This window comes from Phalacrocorax aristotelis, chromosome 3 (genome assembly GCF_949628215.1).
Source record: "Phalacrocorax aristotelis chromosome 3, bGulAri2.1, whole genome shotgun sequence".
NCBI classification, from domain to species: domain Eukaryota; kingdom Metazoa; phylum Chordata; class Aves; order Suliformes; family Phalacrocoracidae; genus Phalacrocorax; species Phalacrocorax aristotelis.
Window position 1 is genome coordinate 57,974,751 of NC_134278.1, and position 20,304 is coordinate 57,995,054.

General features: G+C 37.1%; 1 protein-coding gene across 1 annotated transcript in view; it reads right to left on the bottom strand.

Annotated features, from left to right (window-relative positions):
* Positions 1 to 17,425, bottom strand: part of TRDN (triadin) — a 232,904-nt gene extending 215,479 nt beyond the window's left edge. The window contains exon 1 of the mRNA XM_075087552.1: positions 16,899 to 17,425. Within this exon, the coding sequence (XP_074943653.1) occupies positions 16,899 to 16,920 (22 nt within the window). The 5' untranslated portion in view covers positions 16,921 to 17,425. The remainder of the gene's footprint in view (positions 1 to 16,898) is intronic.
* Between the last annotated feature and the right edge of the window lie 2,879 nt (positions 17,426 to 20,304).

Below are 20,304 nucleotides of genomic sequence, written 5' to 3' on the forward strand. Positions count from 1 at the left end.
GCTATTACTTGTCTGAAGAAACTATGGAATCCAAATTCAGCTTTTAGGGGTCAGCTATGACTTCCTCCTGAAAAAATGAGTGCATGTAAAACAACTCTTTGATGTGTGCGCTTAAAAAGGCTATTTGTTTTATTTCCAAACTACAGATGAAGTTCCAATTGCTACATCAACTGTAACTTGAAACGTCATATACTTTGCATGATAGCCATGGAAATATGCATGGAAGATAGCAAAAAATGAAAGTTTTTTAAAGCATATATTTGGGTTTGTGTCTTATATTAGGCTTTTAATGTGTATAATAATGGCATTATACAACTTGTGTAATTTAGAGAGAAAATTGGCACAATTATCAACTGATTAATGTAGCTCAAGGTTTTCCTGTTTCCTACAAAAGAAGCAAACTTATTTTCCCACCTGGCAGAGTAAATCCAAATCCCAAATGAATGCTCTTTTCAAGTATATATGCCACAAAATTCTGTATTAATGGTTTTCACGTAAAGAAAGAATGACATATTTTAAGGCAACATTTTTTTCACTAAGCACAAAATTGCCAATACTAATACAGAACATGATCCTAATGTTGTAAATATATCTATTTTTTCAGTATTAATTTGCTGAATCATAAAAGTAAAAGTGGCTTTTTCCCTACCTCCTTGAAAATGTAAATATTTATACATACAAAAGCTGTAATACCTGAGGAAGATGTTTATGATATAGGATTCAGGCTTTAGAAAAGAAAAAAGAGTTTAGATCCATGGTTTGACTGTTAAGTGACTCAGAGAAGTGATATCCTAATCCTGAAAATGATTCATATGAAAGATTTACTTGTAGGCTAACAGTGCTTTAAACTTCTTCAGTGACAGATAAGATAAAAATCTCTGAATTCAGATTTCTAAAACAGTATATGATTTATTTTTAATATCTGTCTATATAATGTCTAAAATATCTCTTTATCATACTTACATTAAGCTCATATGCGTATAACCCAAAACAGGGAGAATGAGTTAATGATAAGCCTGTGTGTTTGTAATATACATTAAATAAAAATAATCTCTACTGAGACATATTTGTGAAATTATTTTAACAATGTAAGGTTCTAAATTTTAGAAAACAAATTCAAACTACACATGCTTGTGCAGAGCATAGAATGTTGCAAAATGATCGTTAATTTTAATTCACTCTCACTGCATTTTTCTAAAAAGCTCTAGCACAGAAATGGAACAGAAGTGTTGAAACACCTCTGAGTTGCCCTTTCTGGGCACCTCTCTGTCCTATACATGGATGGGGCATCCATTTACTCACAGTTTTGGAATGTGAATCTTTCTGAAGTTCATAGCCTTTCTCAATTCCTGTGTCTGCATTAAAACACTAGACGTTGATACAAAATAGAGTTCCACCGTATTTGATCATGGAAGACTAATTAACATGTAAGTGGACTTCAGCAGAGCAGTCCTCAAATCTCAGTGATACATCTTAGAACAGAGGAAAACCTTTCTGCTTTTTTAACGGCATAATAAATCCAAAAAGCCTTCATAATGGTCTCACCTTAGTGCAGTTTAAAACAGTTTTAAAAAACCTCTATCTCAATGGGGCCCCTCCGTGTTGTTTTTGCTAACTGGAACAGAAAATGAGCTACACCAGGGAAAAATTTTGACCTGATTGGAATGATAGTTTCCTTATTTCCTCCCATGGATTCTCAGTCAAATAATCTTTAGCATCTGTTGTAAACATGCACAAAGTCATCCCAAAACCCTTCAGCTCTCATTCACAAGCTATAACACCTTCCCACGTTCTCTGTAATACCAGATCCATATAGTAGGAGCTCTAGTATTCCTAGCCCACAGTAACAGCAGGTGCTACAAAGTTTCCACCCAGCTTGAGTGCCTTGTACGCTCATCAGACACTTGCAGGACCTTTGTGATGCTCCTGGCATCTCGCCCCAACCTTAGCTCTCTTGTGCTTCATTCCCTGACTCTCATGGTGATAGGAAAAGAACAAAGTTGCATATCTATTCCGGAAATGCCACCATGATGCCTGAAAAGGGTATTTGTGCATATTTGTCCTCATTTCATCCCACTCTCTTTCATCCAACAGAAAACCCCTTTTGTTCCATATCAATGAAATAGAGACAGCAGCTGGAAGGACGTTTTTCAGCCTGGTATTGCTTTCCAAACTGCCTGAGCTGTGTTCACGAATCCTCTACTGATGCTCAAACAAGTCTGTATAAACACGTCTTCCTATTTACTAAACGTTCACATAGTCTCAGGTCATATTCAAAATGTGCAATTCTGTTCTGGGTATTTTTATAGATCTTCAAATCTGGATTTATTTGCCCCTAGAAGTCTAACATTTATCTTCCCTCCAGCTCACACTCTGATGTAAGTCAGTACTATTTTCATTCAAAAGAAAGGAAATGATGGAGCAATTAAATGAAGAGCAAAGGCCATACCCGAAGTCTGGCGGGAGACAGAGCTGAACCTGGGTCTCCTGTTCTAACTTCTGGTTCGTTGCTCCTCTGCCTTGTTTAAGCTAAATATATCACAAATTTCCTCTGAGTGTAGTTGTTCATCTTCTTTGCCCATCTTTCCAAGCCATTTATACACATTCAGCATGCGTATAAAGATTCTTGAAATCTATCCGTCTTGGATTTTAAGAATACCAAAGCTACTGCTATTTTCTTATTTCAGGAAACTTCCAAGCAATTCTCTGAAGTTTCTTTAATATTAATACAGCAGTCTCAACTCATAACTTTGTCAGTATAATGAAAAGAGATAGAGATGTCCTCTGCAGATGTAGAAGTTGATAGTCCTTTCTAAATTTTTAAGAAAGGGTTTGAGAGCTACTTAGTTATTCTAAATACATCTTTGCAAGATTTTGCTGGCTGTTATATTCTGGTCAAAGGCCTATTCATCATCTAACCTTCCTTTATTAATTTCCTTTTGTATTATATCGATAGAGTGCAGCTGCAGCTGTAATTTGATAAGTGTTAATAAATAAAAAATGCATACTTTCATATTTATTGAAGATGAACATTTACATTACAGTCAATATTTCAGCCTTACAGCTTACATTGACTATATTCTTATGGTCACATAACTGATAATCTTTCACTCAGTAACAAAATTCATCCCCCCAAAAAGTACAATACATTCAGAATGCTCTTGAAGTATTATGATGCAAGACAAGAATAGACACAAAGTGTATCTAGAATGACTGATAATGAATTACATTCACAATACGAAATAGAAGTAGGCCATAAGACATTGTATTGCATTTGCTATAACTTTTCTTGGCTTCTTATTTAAGGTAGTGCTTTATTTAATCCTTAGGCCAGTTGCCACAGAGGAAGCGCGAAAGAAACTGTATAGGATGGTGTTCATAAAGAGCTCTACCCACATACTGTACAGCATCCCATGTGCTCCCCAGGAGCTATGCAAGCAGGCTGCTTTCGACAGGTCAGTGGAGAAAATTTGAAGTGCCTTTAGGGTTCTTCCACCATTGGGAAATGCGACAAAAGGTTCATCCCACCCAACCAGGAAAATAAGACTTAAATAAGAGATCAGCTGAGCCTGTTTCCAAGTCCAGATCAACAGTTCATTCCCGCTCATCCTGCTGATCAGGGCAGGAGCAGTATTGTTGGCTTTTAAGCTAACAAGACATGTGTTGTGGGAAAGAGCTGGAGATTTTACTTGGTTACCAAATGGGTGGGTGAAGGTTAGATTTTCTTCCCTCTATTTCTAGAAATGCTCAGACCTGGAGGACTACAACCTGACAGAATCTTTGGGTATTCATTCCTCAGAGGGTGCTATTCCCTAGCAGACCACTACACAAATGGACTTGGAAGACCATTAAACATCAGGGGCTTGTTGAAGTCACCATTCCGGTGGTCAAGTGCTGAAAATGTTGTTATTAGGTCTGCAAATATAAGAAAGTGTAAGATCTACTTGTCATGGAAAAAAAATTGCCAGGATTTGTGTTATGCACAGTGTAGTCTGTCCCAGATGATACTTCAGTTTACAGAGTCTTGCAATTAGTATCACCTTTAGTCAGGGGCTACTTCTCTGCAAAGAGGAGTATAGATTAAAAAGAGTTAGAGCGCTGAAGTCTGCTGAGCTTGCAGATTCATATAGTGGAAATTTGGGGCAGGTAACTTTTATACAGAATAAATTCAGATGATACCTTTGGAAGGCCACAAGCCATGTAAAAGGTATTTGTACAAGAGACCCATGGAAGATTATAGTCCACGTGTTGGGAAGTTCACATTATTCATATCTATGTCCACAAAAGTGTTCATGAAATGCTGGTTATAAAACCAATGAAGAATGAAATAATTTATTACTTCCTTATCTTCCCTCTTCATTGCCCTAGCGTCTAAGGAAGTTGGAAACACAAAACAATAGAAATGTTTCTGCAACCCAAAGTAAAACAGCAACTTGCTAACTGATGACAAAGGAATAAAAGTATATGCTCCTTCACATAGAACATGTGCTTTTCTTTTTCAGCTGATGAGACACTCCTGTAATTCCAGTTTTATTCAAAACCATTGAAAATATTCTCCTCAATCACTGTGAGAATAAAAGATAATATTTCTACACTTAATGTAGCAGAAAAAGTTTGATTCTTCCAATTAAAAGAATGAAAGGCATAAAAGAGGAAAGATTGGAAGCAAACATAGATATGAAGTCCTGACTGTAGCTGAAAAGAAGAGAATCCTTTCCAAAACCAAATTAAGAGATTTAGCAAACTTCATGTAGGCAACTTTCATTAAAGACCTAAGTAATTGCATCTACTTTTTGAAGAATTAGAATTATTCAGTCAGACAAATTGAAATAATTCTCAACAGAACTTTAAAGATAACATGGATTGTTCTAGTAGTAATAGAAACAACAGTGCTTTCTAATGTATTGACTTATTCAATGAGTTCACAAATGCAAAAGTGTTTACAGTAAATGTAAAAAGTGTAATAAAAATAGGAGTGAGATAAAGAAAAAGGTGGAATGATATCTTCAAGAATCTGAGTGTAGAGAAGATATCCCGTAAAAATATAAACACTTTAGCTGAGTTTTCATTCACACTTACTTGAACCAGTGAATATGTGGAAAAGTTGTTTTCACTTGTATATTCCTTAGGGACAGCTGACAAAAGTTGTTTTAGTGAGGAAACTAATGAGACAACTATTATAATAAAATGTAGAATATATATAAGTGTACACTGAGATTTCTGAAGTTTACAATATGATTCTGCAAAATCACAGCCTTTAAAACAGGGTGCAGTTCTTCATGAAGGGCACTAAGCCTGAAGATTTTAACACCTCCATTTCTGTCTGCAGAATGCCCAGAATATTCTCTTTTAAAGTGCATATGTATTTACTCAAATAAAGCACACTCTAAAAGAGAAGGTACCTACCTTTGGTATTGCTTACATTCAAAGATGAGAACTGAGAGGACAAAGAGGAACACAGTGTACAACCAGAACTTCACAGGCTTTTGTAAACGCTCCATTTCTTTTTATCACGCTTTACACAATTTTATTTGTTTTTATATGTATTCTTGTGCAAAAAAGAAAAAAAACTGTGGCTTTTTTGGTGTTTGGTTGGGTTTTTTTCAGTTTAGAAATTGATCTCCCTATTACATAGTGAATAACAGGCTGTTCAACAGGTATCTGAGAAAATGATTAGTGCAGGTTGGGAAGAAGAATTTTCTAGGGATTTACAAGCTTTATTTTGCCATTCCTTTCTAATTCTTAACACAAGGATCTAGTATTAATCATGGCCATTTGTTAAGTCCTGTGTGCCTACATGACCAGGAATTCAGACTTCTGCACAATTGTTTGCAGACATCCTACAGGACAAGAGGAAAGGTCTCCCTTCCTGCTTATTTACATAAACCTAGAAAAACAGGGAGAGGAATTGGCTGAAAATGAGATTGCTGGGCTAGAAAACAGACACATAATAGCATTATAATGTGGTTTTTGTTGCTAGTTAAATAATTTCACCTGGAAAACAGCTGCTTCCTCCAGTGGGATATGGTTGACACTGGAATGACTCCAATGAAACTGATGTACATCTATTTTCAAGAGAAAACGCAATCCATATCTGCCTACCTAGGCATTTTCAGGGAAAGAAGGAACATCTGGAAGTTAAAACTGTGTTCACATTTGAGAAATTCCAAGAGAAAGTAAACAGCCTAATGAAAGAATAAACAGGAAACTGGCTGAGTGTGCAGATATTCAAAATCAATGGTTATAATTTGATATTTGTAAATATTGTGTTGCATTCAACATCTCTTAGAGTGGCCCAGGGCCACAGAGAGAAGAATGGACATGGGTTAGCTGAAATTTTACATAATGTTTGCAATATCTAGGGAAAGGTCAAATTATGAAAGAAATCTTGGGCCTTAGGCTTGCAAAGGTACTTGTCTAGTTTTAAATTTAGGCATCTATATTGCAGGGTCTGAAGCCTGCCTGTTAAAACTCATGAAAGATGAACATTTATTTAAAGACCAATTTCAGCTATGGTGAAAAATTCTTTTGGAACATGAAGATTTATGAGACTGGAGAATAGGTTCAAAATCAGTGTAAGTACAAGAACCAAGAAGTACTATTGCTGCCTGTCCTGCTTGAAGTAGAGGTGATTTGAGGGAGCAGAACTAAGAATCTAATAGACGGGATGATTAGTGGGAGAACCAAAGGCAGGGAAAGGGAAGAATGAAAGTGGGATGGAGAGGTGTGTGCCTATGGGGTGCACGGGCTCAGCCGCCCTTTTCCCTGTACTTGGGGATGTGGGACCACCACAGCCATATAGCACTGGGAAAAGAGGCGACCTGTTGCAAAAGGCTCTGGTGTGGGGCAGCAAGGAAGCTCAAAAGTCCTGAAGCCCACCAGATCTGGTTGTCTCCAACTGAGTGGAGAATGGAGTGATTTCTTTTCTTCCCATTTGGGTTACTCATGTAAAAAAACCCAGTCAGCAAGGAGAAAATGTAATGCATGATATATATACCTAAATAGAGCTGGTAAGCACTAGAAATACTCTCAAGAATTTCAGTGTTCACTTTTGGAGAGTTGTAAAGTTTAATATTTACTTTACTAGAACATTAAAGATTAAAAATATTACCAAGAGGTAATATTCTCTAAAATATTAAGGAAATCAAAGAATCTTTACAAGTTAAAATTATTGTAAGATTCTAGTGTAGAGACTGTTGCTTGCTACATGAAGTAAAGCGATTATTCCAATGCAGTCCTGACCCCTAGGCACTACCACAGTAGACAATAATAATAAAAAAATAAAACAGATCCAATGCTACTCTATAGTTCTGGCAGCCTCTGCAGATGCAGTATTATTTCTGGTTTTCTACACTTAGCATGACACAGTGAAGAGTGGATAGCAACCATGTTGTAAAACTTAGTCATTTGTATCTCTTTTGCCTTTAGCACTTCACAGTGTGAAATGCATTAGCCAAGATGGGGCAACAAATGAAACGATAGCAAATATATTTTAAAAGAAACTTCCTCCTAATTAGTTTTTAAGACAAAAAAACCTAGTCCTTATCATTGTTTTGGCCATAAGGTTGAAATAATTCATTAACCCAAGGAAAATTACACATTGTCCCCACCACCCCCGATACACTAATATCTGTATATGCACATTTAATTTTAATTTTAAATGTGTGCTGAAACCTCATCAACATTCATAGCTAACATTGCAAAACAAAAAGGCTTTCCTGAACTGCATTGTAGCTATTTTCTCCATGATTTCCAAAGGTAATAAGGTCCCTTCTTTCCAGAGTAACAGCCACCTAGCAAAGTTGCCTTGTGACATTTCTTACATGAGCTCTGTACAAATCACTAAAAGAAAACAACAACAAATCACTGGAAACCTCTGGTTCAATAGCAACTTGCAGGAAAAATGTAATGAAGTTGCATTACAAATTCTATGGATTTCTCACTTGTGATAAATGCAGGGAATAGGCAAGGTGACGGTGGTGTGTGTGGGCAGAGAACCCTGACGCTCTTGTTTCTGGAAGGGGAAGGAAGAGGAAGAGTAGGTCAGGAAAGAAGAGTTTCAGTTGTTGATGATCTGGAATTTCACCACTTCATCTGGTTTACTAACAGCAGAATAGAGTATTACATTCTCCAGAGCATTTTGAGTGGCTTTTATGTAATCAGTATAAAATTACAATGTCTAGAACAAGAAATGCATTTTAGGATAAATGGATCTCACATGGATTAATTATGCTTGGGTGTCTGATAACAGGGCTACTCTTGCTGTGAAAAAAATGCTTGTATTTAGTTCTGAGTTGACATGCCTCTTATTAAAGTGATAACTCTATCAAATATATTTACAGATTTAAAATTAAAAAAAAAAAAACAGAAAAAACCAGCTTTTTGAGCCCTTCCTTTTTTGAAGCAGGAGGAAGCCTTGTATCCTCAAAATACACTCTCTACTACCAAAATAACGTCTTCATCAACTTTACAGGTTGCAACACGAATTAAGAGCAGAATATGTAGTGGTTTTGCTCCAAGTGATAGGATGTAGTCAGCCATCTAGTCATGCCCTGCCCCAGGCAGACAGGGGTCACATTCAACCTCTATCACAGATCTTTTGCTATACTTAGTGTCATAATAATACCCCTGGTTAAAAAAAACCAAAACAAAACAAAACAAAAAAAACCAAACCTCCAACAAAATAAAACCAAACAACAAAAAAATTCCCCAAACTAAACCAACAGTAAATATTTAAAAGTGTGAGTCTAACTTTTGGTATCTCCTTCTGACATGCTCATAATTTTTAATCCTATAGTGAATGGTGGTGCAACAAAATCTCTAGGACAAAGAGGGTTTGAAGTTTTCCCTCAAGAAAAGCAACTGAAATTATACTAATTTCGTGTTACAATTAAAGTTTAAATACCGGAGTCGTAAAACTAGGAAATGTATATAGCCTGAACCATATCATACACATGTGATATCACCTCTTTGGGATGTTCTGTCCTGCATCATATATGCTCATGTACCAATTCAGTTGACTTCGTAAGAGTTACATAGATAGACCCGAAGCCAAAAATTAAGATCCTATGTGTTATAAGAGGAAAAGGACAAAGCAAAATGAGGATCTTAACATTTGAATAGAGGTATTAAATTATGCCTCTAAACACAGTAAAATAGTTACCAGAAAACTATATTTATGGTAATTGTGTCAATTGTGAATAACCTCTTAGTGAAGATTGAAACAAGATTTAGCCATCCTGACATGCATAGAGAACCAAAACGTAAATCTACATTATGGAATATAGGGAAAAAATGAGTGCATTTACATACCAAAGGAGGCTACAAAGGCTTAGATTCATTGTGCTTTTGACAATTTGACTCCAGGCAAAGGTACAGAGATACTTTTGAAGTTGTAAGAATATAAGCATATACAGGAAGTAGCAGGTCTTATTACATATTTGTAAAGGTTTTTTTAAAACTATCTTTGAAGATAGAAAGAGGAGGCTTCTCTAGTGGGAAAATTTTTCTATGCCTGACATTTTGTATTTTTCCTTCTTGTGGCAAATGCCTTCACATGGAACAAAACAGAACTTTTAGGCCAGAGACAAGTTCATATTACGCTGTAGGACTGGTTCAAAAAAACCCCAAACCAGCCACAGGACTCAAGTAAGGCTTATTCCAGACTTAAAGCCAGAGCTTTTTCATTCTGATTTCTAAGAGCAAAACCCAACACTGACCATGATTTTGAGCAACTGATTTGACTGAAATTGTAACACAGGTGAGTTTTAGCCTATAAGAGTTTGGGATGAAAAAAACCCTCTTCTATAGCTTTTCTGTTTAGCCTCCTCTACCTTACACGTTCTGTTTTGTAAAGTCATCTCTTTTCCTCAAAATCTAATGAGTCTGAAGAATAATGTATCTGCTTACTCTGTGCTTTACCATGTTCTTCTGATTATGTTTTGCATTTAGAGAAGGGACCAGAGTTATGCCTCCTGCATATTACCTGCACTATTATCCGTCAGATCTTGGAAGAGGGAGGAGAAGAGAAAGAGAAAAAGGAAAATTATTACAGAGCAAGAAAAGTACCAGAGGCTATAAAGAAAAGGATAGGATGTGGGACAGGACAAGATGTGTTGGCAGCATCATCTGGTATCTCTGCTTCTACCTATTGGTGTCATTATCTCTACCATTAGTCAAATACTTGGTAGCCATGTACTTGCTTCATAATTCATGAAATAGACTTACTTACATAAATCAACTGTGTTGTAGGCACATATTAGAAATAAAACTAGAAGCTAAATCTTGCTGGTCCCTTTTGACCACATACTGCCTAAACACATCCCCACTCAGGGATCTAAAGTCTGAACGGTCATGTTCCCATGCATCAAAGCAAGATTTATATAAAGAGACAGGGTAAAGACTAAAATATAAACTAATCATAATTTCCAATAAATATGTTTAAAGCTGGAAAGAGAACATGACAATGGGATCATATGGGTAAGAAGTATACCTAGTTGTCCATTCAGTTTAGATGCAGTGACTTTACAGTACAGATCTACTTGTCTATTTTATGTTCCCTGTTACCAGTCTGATCTGCCAATGTAAAGCAGTAAGAATATTAAGCCTATACCTCTCTGTAAAGTTCTTTTTGACCTTACCTTTGAACTGGTTTTAAATTAGTGTGAAAGCACTGTAGAAAAAAATACTGCTGCTGTATTACACTTATCTATACAAGTGCAACTGCTGAAGACATTTCAATATTAATCTTTCATAAATCTTCAAATGATGCTGCAGCGGGGGAAGGCAGGGAGTATAACTGTTGGTGCTTTTTGAATCACAAACTGAAGTTTTCTTTAAATGTTTTTAAAAATACACCTTTTAAATATTTAATATGAAATTAAGAAAACCTGTGCTAAGGACTACAGTTTTACACTACTACTATCTATTAAAACAACTTTCATTTAAACAAAAAGCTATGATCAAGCCATTACAATTCTGAAGAAAGTTAAAGAAACAACTGAGGATTTGGAAATCACTGGCTAAACAAATGGAGTCAAATTAAGCTATCTCTTTTTTTGAGTGTATAACCTGTTTGCAACTGGAAAGAATATGTTCTTAATTTCAATTTATTTTACTATTTAAACTCAATTATTTTCTTGTTCTATGCCAAGAAGTAATTAGGATTTTTTTTTTTAAAAAGTAGAAAATATGCTTTCTTTCTCTAGCCTTTGAATAAACATTATATGAAAGAAAATGAGCTCCATCAGTAATATATTCTTGCAGGATGCAGACGCCAGAAACTGAATTACAAATAATATATTTATTTAATAAATCGCTTCACTTATCAAAACAGATTCTATTTAAAATTGACTTTCCCTATATATCCAGTACATTTACAGTATACAAACAAACAGTTTTAAAATACTGGTTTTGTAGGATTATAATTGAATTCCGATTTCCATCCTAATGAAGCTTGGCAGAAATCACAAGTAAAAATGAAATCATTATCTAGTAAAAAAGATGCACAATTTTCCATTCTCTATCATAAAAAACCACCATGTAAGGCTAAGAATCTGAATAAATGGCCCCTGAACTATAGAATAAATAGACAGACATTTAGGTTATCTTTCTCTCTATGAGTAAAAAGCACAAATTTAGTGAGAAAGACTGTATTCAGTCACCATATTAGTAATCAACTGGCAAGAATCAGTGACTCTCTTCCATTCTTTTGGGAAAAAGAATGATAGATGACATGCACAAAAAAGATTAAAATTGCTGTTTTGAAATCCAGATTTCTCACTTGCTGATTTAAATCATGATTAAAATTGGTGATTTAAAAGGTTTTTCAATCATTTTGATTTAAAGAAATCCATCCTCTAGTGCTTTAAATGTGGTTTAAGCTGCTAAATGGGCACTGTCCACTAGTTCAATCTGCTTAAACAGAGTAGAAACCAGGGTATATCAGCATCAGAAAGAAAAGGAAAGCTTCTCCATTTCTGTAAGCGGCTGACCTGCTTCAAAGAGGGCAACTCTGGTTTCTCCTTCCTCAGTGTGTCCTGGACTGAAGCCAGATCTGCATTATGAAATGTGCTTTAAACTAAACCAGCTTCTGCTTTCCAGAGCGGAGCAGTAAAAGCAACACGAATCCACCTCTTACTCAGTGTTTACTCAAAATATTTATGGACTAGGTTTTTTTCAAGGACTAGATACCTGAAGGTGTAGAGTGGGACTTTTGAGAATCTAAGTAGTTGCACAGACTTAATTTTGAAATCAGTGGGAACAGATCACCCTAATAACTTGAAAACGCTACCAGACTTTTAAACATATTTCTCATTATGTAAGTAACCTTACTATGTGTTCCAAATACTTATGAACACAAGGTTCTTTTAAAAAGAAAAAGTGAATAAATGAACAGACTTACAGTCAGCTGTCTGCACACAAGTAGCTTAAACCTCTGGTTAATAGGTTTTAAGGCTTCCTGCTGTCCGTACCTAGCTGACTTTCTAAGAGGCCATCTAAGGTAACGGGATGTTAGAGTTTCTCCGTACTGACTGAACACTCATAGGTATCATACCAGCGGTGAGTAACATTGCCCACAAATTCTTAAACCTAAAACTTAAGCTAACAAATTTGGCCTCATGCTTGCTTGCCTCAATAGGCTGTGAGAAAGCACCCAGGCTGCAGCCAAACTAACCAGCTCGGTTGTCCACACCCACTGGCACAGGGGGATCCAAGTTCTAAGGAATTCCAATGAGAATTTGGAGCTTCTGTTCCCCCCAAAGACTTACATTTTTTACATGCAGTCCTGAGTTTGCTGACCTTTTGTCTCTCTGGGTAATTGGCTGTTGACTTTACCTGGTACTTCTGAACAAAAGCAGACTGATTCCTTCAAAAATGCCTTGCCAAAATTGTTGTGTTTTCTTTACCCTGCTGCAAAAGGTGTACTATCTGCTTCCCTATTAACACTGAAATCCAGAAAAAGAAAACATCTTTTTATTTTGCAAATTCGCTTGTTGCAAATAAATTCTATAGAAACCTCCTAACTCAATGCTTGAACTGCAGTCTAAATGAAGGCTAGGAAACACTTCACAAGCTTTTAGCCATCAAAATGAATCATCTAATCTAATTTATTCATCTAGGCCCCTTTTGCATTTGGCACAACTAGCACCTCTAGCAGCAACTCATGAATTACCATGAGAAGTATCTATCTCCCTCTTGCCTGTAGCGTGACTTCGTTAAACTTTTTGCCAACCAAAGACTGCTGTTAGCTTCTGGCCATCAGACTTGTTAAGTCGTTATGATTTTACCCTCTGGCTCTTTTGTGTTATTTCTCATACATTATCAGTTTCACGTATATTAATCTTCAAGCATACAGATCTTGTTAAATCTGCCTTTTGAAATGGTTTGCATCTTAAAACTTTTCGTAGTTGTCAAATAGCCTGAGAAAAGGACTGAAATCCAGAAGCTAATTTTGATTTTGTCACTGACAAGCTGTGTGTGGCCTCAGGGCTAGCCTGTCTCCTTGCAGCCTGCTCCGAGACAGAGGAAATCTGTAGCTTCACAGCTCTCAGCAGCAAAATAAGGACCAAATTGTGACTCATTGTCACACTCCTGTTTGACTCCTGCTTCCCTCTTGCTCCACTGGGGAAATAAATTGTGGCAGACAAACAGCTGGCATAGAAACCTTGTCTTTCTCCTCTCTTCACCTCCCCAGATTAGATCAGTGCACAGTCTCTGGTGCATCGCAGCAGGCAGAGCTGAGTCTCTGTTCATTCTTCCCTGCGTGGAAGGATAAAGTGCCAGGGGACAGCCATCAACCTTGCACTGTGACCTGCAGTAGATTGGACTAGAAAGGACCAACTATAGGGCTGCTGTGGGGCTATTGTGCACATACAGATTAAGCTGTACATCAGTAGAAGCCATTTCTCAGAGGCGCCAGGCTTTTTGTATTCGTATTTCAGTGGTGACAGCTCTAACTACATCTGCCATTGAGTCCAGCCCAATCCCCGTGTTCATAAACACAGCAGAGTAGCATAGCTAGATACCAGTGACTTTCTAGGCAAGCTCTTAAGTGGATCACAGTAAAGTCCCTGTCCATTACAGAATATTCAGTAACAGCTGAAATGTAATAACAACAATATAATAATAAAAATAATAGTAACAAAAAAATAATAATAAAAGATCCTGAGAGTGTTGTAAAGACTGAGTACTTAGTATCTCTACTGAGATTTTTTTTTTGGTATACAGTTTTAAGAACTTCCATATCTTAATAGTACATTTCTGTGGTTGCAATTATATGTAATACGAAGATGCTGAAGATAATCCCTTGGAATCTTCTCCTAAATATTTGTCAGCAGGAGACCTAAGTCCTGCCAACTTTCTAAGGACATTTATAAATTGCTGTCTTCAGAGATCTCCTTTTATCTTTCACTTGGAACACTTCACCAGTATTTCCACAACTAACAATTTGTAGCTGTGGAAATGAATAGGCCGCACATGTGGCTTGCGATGCAACTAGACAGGCCAGGGTCATTGCTTGGTGGCTACATTTTTAAGCTACTTAGTCTCATTGTCATTACCATGATGTTGACCTGAAAGAGCACCCCATGCACCCCGTGCATCTGTCTCTGGATAGATCATGGTATTGACACGGGCTGTCAGAAGAAGATACCTTGGGATGTGCACCAACAGGATCTCTCTGCCAGGACTGGACCATTCTGTGTGATCTCGCTAATCCAGCAGCCACACTGGCCATGGCAGTGTTGAAGCCTGCGTCATGTTGTGCTGTGCTCTGTGATGTGTCAGCATGGTACCCCACAAGGCAAGGAGCCTGACAGTCTAGCTGTTGTGTGGCTGACAGTGTAAAATAGAGTTAAGAATACCCTCCACAAAGAACAAGTACATTAATCCTAATAAAGTCATGAAGACCCCAGCAAATCATGGGCTTGGATGTAGGATGAAACAAAATAAAATCAAAAAGAAGTTGTGTGAAGCAAGACGTATTTCAATTGTTTTTTATCTGTCCAAACTATGTGTTGCTGAAGTTTAGACCTGAACTTTCAGGCTGCCTTGTGAGTGCCAGCAGTAGCCCCAGAGGAAAATAAACTGCAGTGAAACATTAGCCCCAGGCTGAATTCTTAGTTTTCTGCCATAAGTAAACTTTCCACCTCGTGGATCCAGAATTTAAAAATCAGCCAATTAACATAAGTCCATTCCACATACAAGAAAACAAAACTAAACTGAACTGAAGTACACTAAACTAATTATAAGGCTTATTTACCTGACACGCTGAAGGACAGGTTACTGTGGAGCTCATGCCCCTTATCACCTGAGGTTTATTGCTTTGCACAGAAAAATCACAGAAGAAAGACACATAATATTATAGCTAAGGAACACCTGTAAAAACATTATAAAATCGCTATATAAACATTTTCATATTCTTTGGTTTATTTTTCTTTTCATTTAGGGTCTTTTATTTTCTTTATTTAATAAGCTATATGACTGAAAAGTAACTTCCAGACTGATTGAAGTCTTCTATTTTTGCTATTAATTTTGGACTAAAAATCTTGCTAATTTGGGTTTTTTTTCACTTGGAGAACCTTGCAATAGGCACTGCCATACTGCTTCTCTGACACTGATGGGATTAATGCACGCATTTTGGAAGACAAATATAATTTCCCCATTTCCCTGATAGCAGCTATGAAATAACCAATGTCTCCAATAAACCTGGTTAAGAATATCCAAGTAAACCAGTGCTAGCATTTGGGTTGGGGCTGTCAGGATGAGCCACCTGTTTTGGCAGTATTTGCTGCCAGAAGCAAATTATAGATCCATCCAACTGCTGATTAAAAAATCATATGCACATCGTCTCTTTGCTGTGGCTAAGCAGACAAGGCAAGGATTGTACAATTTGACATAGTCCTAACATCAGTCCTTTAGAAGACAATGGGCTCACTCTCTAATACCACTTAATGTGGATCCTCTTACAAATATTAACAATGAAAAATGGAAGATGAAAAGTACAACTTCCATATACTGAAACACCACAAAACCTTGACAAGTAGAATAAAAATAACTTTCAGAAGACTGTTTAAAAGCTTTTTTTTTTTGTAGTGTTATTATTAAATTCAGATAAACAGTGGAGTAATCCGCACAGGAAAAAAAAAGGCTGGAATGAAATTCAACTAAAATATTCAGTATTAAATTTAAAGAAGGTTGCATTTTAAATATATCCCCTGTCTGACCGGGGATGATAAAATATTGTTATGCATCTAAAATGTTATTTAAATATGAATGGTCAGGAAATATTAAAGTACATGAAATATTCATATTTTAGAATATGTATTTATCGGTTAATACAATTGCCTTTCATTCTTGCAGGCCTAGTTCTGGCGTACTTATTTCAGCACAACTTTCACTGACTGCTTTAGAAGTTTACCTGGATAAGGATTACAGAGTTGATAGCTTTTACCCTTCAGTAACTTCATGTACAGTTCTCCTTATGGAAAAATCAGGGCCACCAAACAAAGTTATTCTGACTCTGGCAAATCTCCCATTGTAAGGGTCCACCAAAGCTTTACCTGAGCAAAGGCTTGGGGGTGGAACCACCTGACATTCCCCTTTTTGTATCACTCTAATGGAGCTGCCTAAGCAGTGTTCTGCAAATGAGTCTAACGCTATTTTTAGAGGTGTACAGAGATCTAGCTTCAGTAACTGGTAGAAGCTCAGGCTACAGGAGTGAAAAAGAAAAAACCAGGAAAGAAAAGTAGAAAGCAATCCAACAAACAAAATGAAATAATCCTGGAGTGAAAGCACTATTTGCTAAGAGCAACAAATCATATTGACACGCTAGCTCAGTTACACTGTCAAAGTACATATCATTTTTGGTTAATTATATTTGAAAATAGTTACCGTACCTTCTGCTGTAATCTCGGCCATGATGATGATGGTAAGAGATACTCTGTTAAAAAGGTCAAGATCTACTGTGGCAGCTTAGATAATACTTCTGGGTTTCTGGCTCTTGCAGGAGCTGCAGATTGAGGAGGAGGGAGGTCCTCTGCTTTTTCTAATTCTGTTCCTTCTTCTTTTGTGCACCTCTGAACTTTCTGTTTCCTCTGCAGACTCCTGCCCTCCGAGAGCAACCTAAGGCCTTCCAGAGGCAACACTTAAAGCTTAGTCTAAAGTATCAGCTTCTAACAAAAATAGCCATGCCTCACAGTGAATCTTCAGCATGTTTTTTCTAATATCCTAAGAACCATGCACACTACAAATAAAAAGGCCCAGCTCTAAACAGGACAGGAGCTCATAGAAAGGCAGCAAAAAGCAAAAGAACTGGGAAAGAACTGTTTAACGCTCCTGCAGCCTCACTAGCATAATTGCAGTTCTTTGGGGGGTATGTCAGGAAACATGAAATATAGAGTTCAAAGTAACCTTATCCATCCCAGCTCAACTTTATTCTTAGCACACTCAATGCTTAGCACATTCTTCTTGGCCTTATTTGGTTTGGGGAGGGTCCTATGAAGATTACCGCTGACTAAGGGGGAGGGTAAATTTAGGTGATTTCTCTACTTTGATTCTTAGTGGCAGTTCAGCACCAGTTAAGACACTGCTTTAAACCTATGAGATTGGTAACTTCTTCAGTTTGGATTTTTTTGGTACTCTTCTGATTTGCTGCAACTATCACACATACCAGTGATGTTCATTTAAGAATTACAGAACACTGTTAAAAATGTAAAAAGTAATAGTTTATATAGTCTAAATGCATGAAGGCAATATGCAAAAATATTAAGCTGATCAGTTTTTTTCTAGGTCTGATTCAGGGAAAGAATTAAACAGCTCAAAATTTCTGTGATTTTAAATGAGATTTTATAAAACTGAAAACAAGTAGACTTTTAAAACAATTTGAGGAACTAAAACCCTAACAATTTAAATAAGAATAACAATTTAAAAACCTGAGCAATCTTTTCATTGCATTGCTTGCAATTTCACAGCTGTAGAATTATGTATGTGAGCAAGAGCTGAAAATGAAATTAACAGAAAAGTGCGCTCTAGCCAGCATACCTCTACATAAATGTCATCGCCACATGAAATCAGAAACCATCTTAAACAGTTCTTTCTAGGGAACCTATAGTCAGCTCGTCTCTGCTACATGGGCTGGCATTTGCACTTCTCATCTTTCCCCCAGGAGATATAAGCACCTGGCTCTGTGGCAAAGTATAAGGAAAGGAATCTACTTTACCACTGCACAAGATGCAGAAGTGAAGATTCACCGAACAGTTTACAGTCACTACCAGGACTTTTTCTTTTCCCTTTAACACTCTTCAAACTTGCCGCATGTCTGAAAATGTTAATCTTTTCTAGCCAAAGCTTACAATCAGTGCTCCATCCCCTTTCTTCTTCAGCTCTACTGACCAAATCTTTTGCACCGACAGTTTTTCATTACTCAACACTCTGCAGTCAGTGCTTTTCTGATCATCCTCCTAACCCTCTGTTTTCTCCTTTAGCCTGTTCTTCAGAAGGCCTGCCTCACTAAGGCTGATGAAAAGATTTTAGACAAAACCTTATTCCTTCAAAAATACCCTTTCATGAATACCGAAATGTTCTGTGGAATCACATTCTCATCAACAAAACAGCTGCCCACAATAGCTCAGTGGTTAGTAAAGGGTGTTAGGACATGTGATAAGGTAAAGCCCTTGCCCTTCTTAGTTACTTGTCTCTCTTCTGCTGGAGCAGTTCCATTTTACATGAGTAGTTAAATATTTTGGGTCATCTGTATTTTGACAGCTATACTACTTTCTTGAGATGTGAGAGAGATCATCTCAGCTGAACACCCGAAGCACAGAGCTAATCAATATTGTGAAGTCAGGATTGCTTTTACATGTATTACTGTTCAAACTGAAATAAAATAATACAGGCTCAGTTTGGGTATATAAGAAGAGAGAACTGGGGAAAATATTAATGTCTGAATTTTGTTCTTGTTTTATGTCACAAGATCCTGAGATTCTGGACTATACCCAGACATACCGGTTTGTATAACTGTACGTGTATGGTTGTCCCTCACTGTTTCAATTTCAGCTCCTACCACCTGCCCTCTCACCTCCATGTCTTACTTTCTTTGTGGCTATTTATGCTCACCTTCAATAGTGGGCTGATATTCTGAAACCAAAATAAAACAGCAAAGGGAGTGAGAGAATCCAACTAGAAATCAATTTTCCACAACAGCAGCCCAGTGGCCAGAAAGAGAACTGCTTGGTAGTCTCTGCATCCCTTGTAGGTGCAAAACATTCATTCTGGGAAGCAGGCTAAAGCTGTCATATGCACAAATATCTTAAAAAAATATAGCTCTAGGCAACTGTATTGGAAGTTACACAGTTGCTCCCTTTAAGGCAGGCAAAGTCACGGGAGCTGGGTGTCATATTTACTGGAGATAATCACGGCCTTTGCAAAAATACATAGAACTAAGGTAAAACAAGTTCTGCTTCTGTGTATATGCGTGTACATTTACTTTGAAAAATGAACATTACCATCTGAAAATGATACAGAATATCATATTTCATCTTTAGGAGTCTAGTCAAAGGAAAGTCTCAAAATTTTGTTTAGGGCTGGTTAGAAGTTTTAAAATCTGAAGTTTAGTGTCTGGCTCAAGTGTAGGAGTTTCTTCTACACTAATCTGTGAAATTCACATTATGCAGAAGGCCAGCACAAAATCTATGCAGCTCTTCATCCAACAAAGTAAACATTAATTCCCTGACCTAGCTGATACACTGAAGCTCACCCAGAATGCATTTTGTGGGAGCTTTCTCTGTCTTACCTGATAGGAAATCTTTTTTTGTAAAATGTCCTTTCTTTCTCCTTGTTCATATTTCAAACAATAACAAAACCAAAAAATTTAAAATTACTTTGGGTCTTGCAAGTGATATCCAAACCTGGACACACACAATTTCTCCTCATTTTCTTCCCATCAGGTTTCCAGCACGATGTGAAAATGCTTTTGGCTCGAGCTAGCAATAAGTACTGCCTTACCGCTCACAGGGACTACATGGTAAATGCACTGTCCCTGGATCAGGTCTCACGTTCAGTGGCCATGGAGGGAGTTGTAGCAGCAGGTTAAGTGTCCCTGCTCAAACCAGATTCCTGAAATATACAAGTCTGTGTTAAAGAAAATAAAATGAAGGTTCTCTTTCCTCGGTAGTTGCCTGGATAGGGAAAAAGTAACAGTCTTATGAAGAGGGGAGAAGAAAGTACTATATGCTGTTACAGATGTCTGCATGCAACCATGTGCCTTGATCTCAGATAACGTGTATTTCAGTGTGAACCCTAACT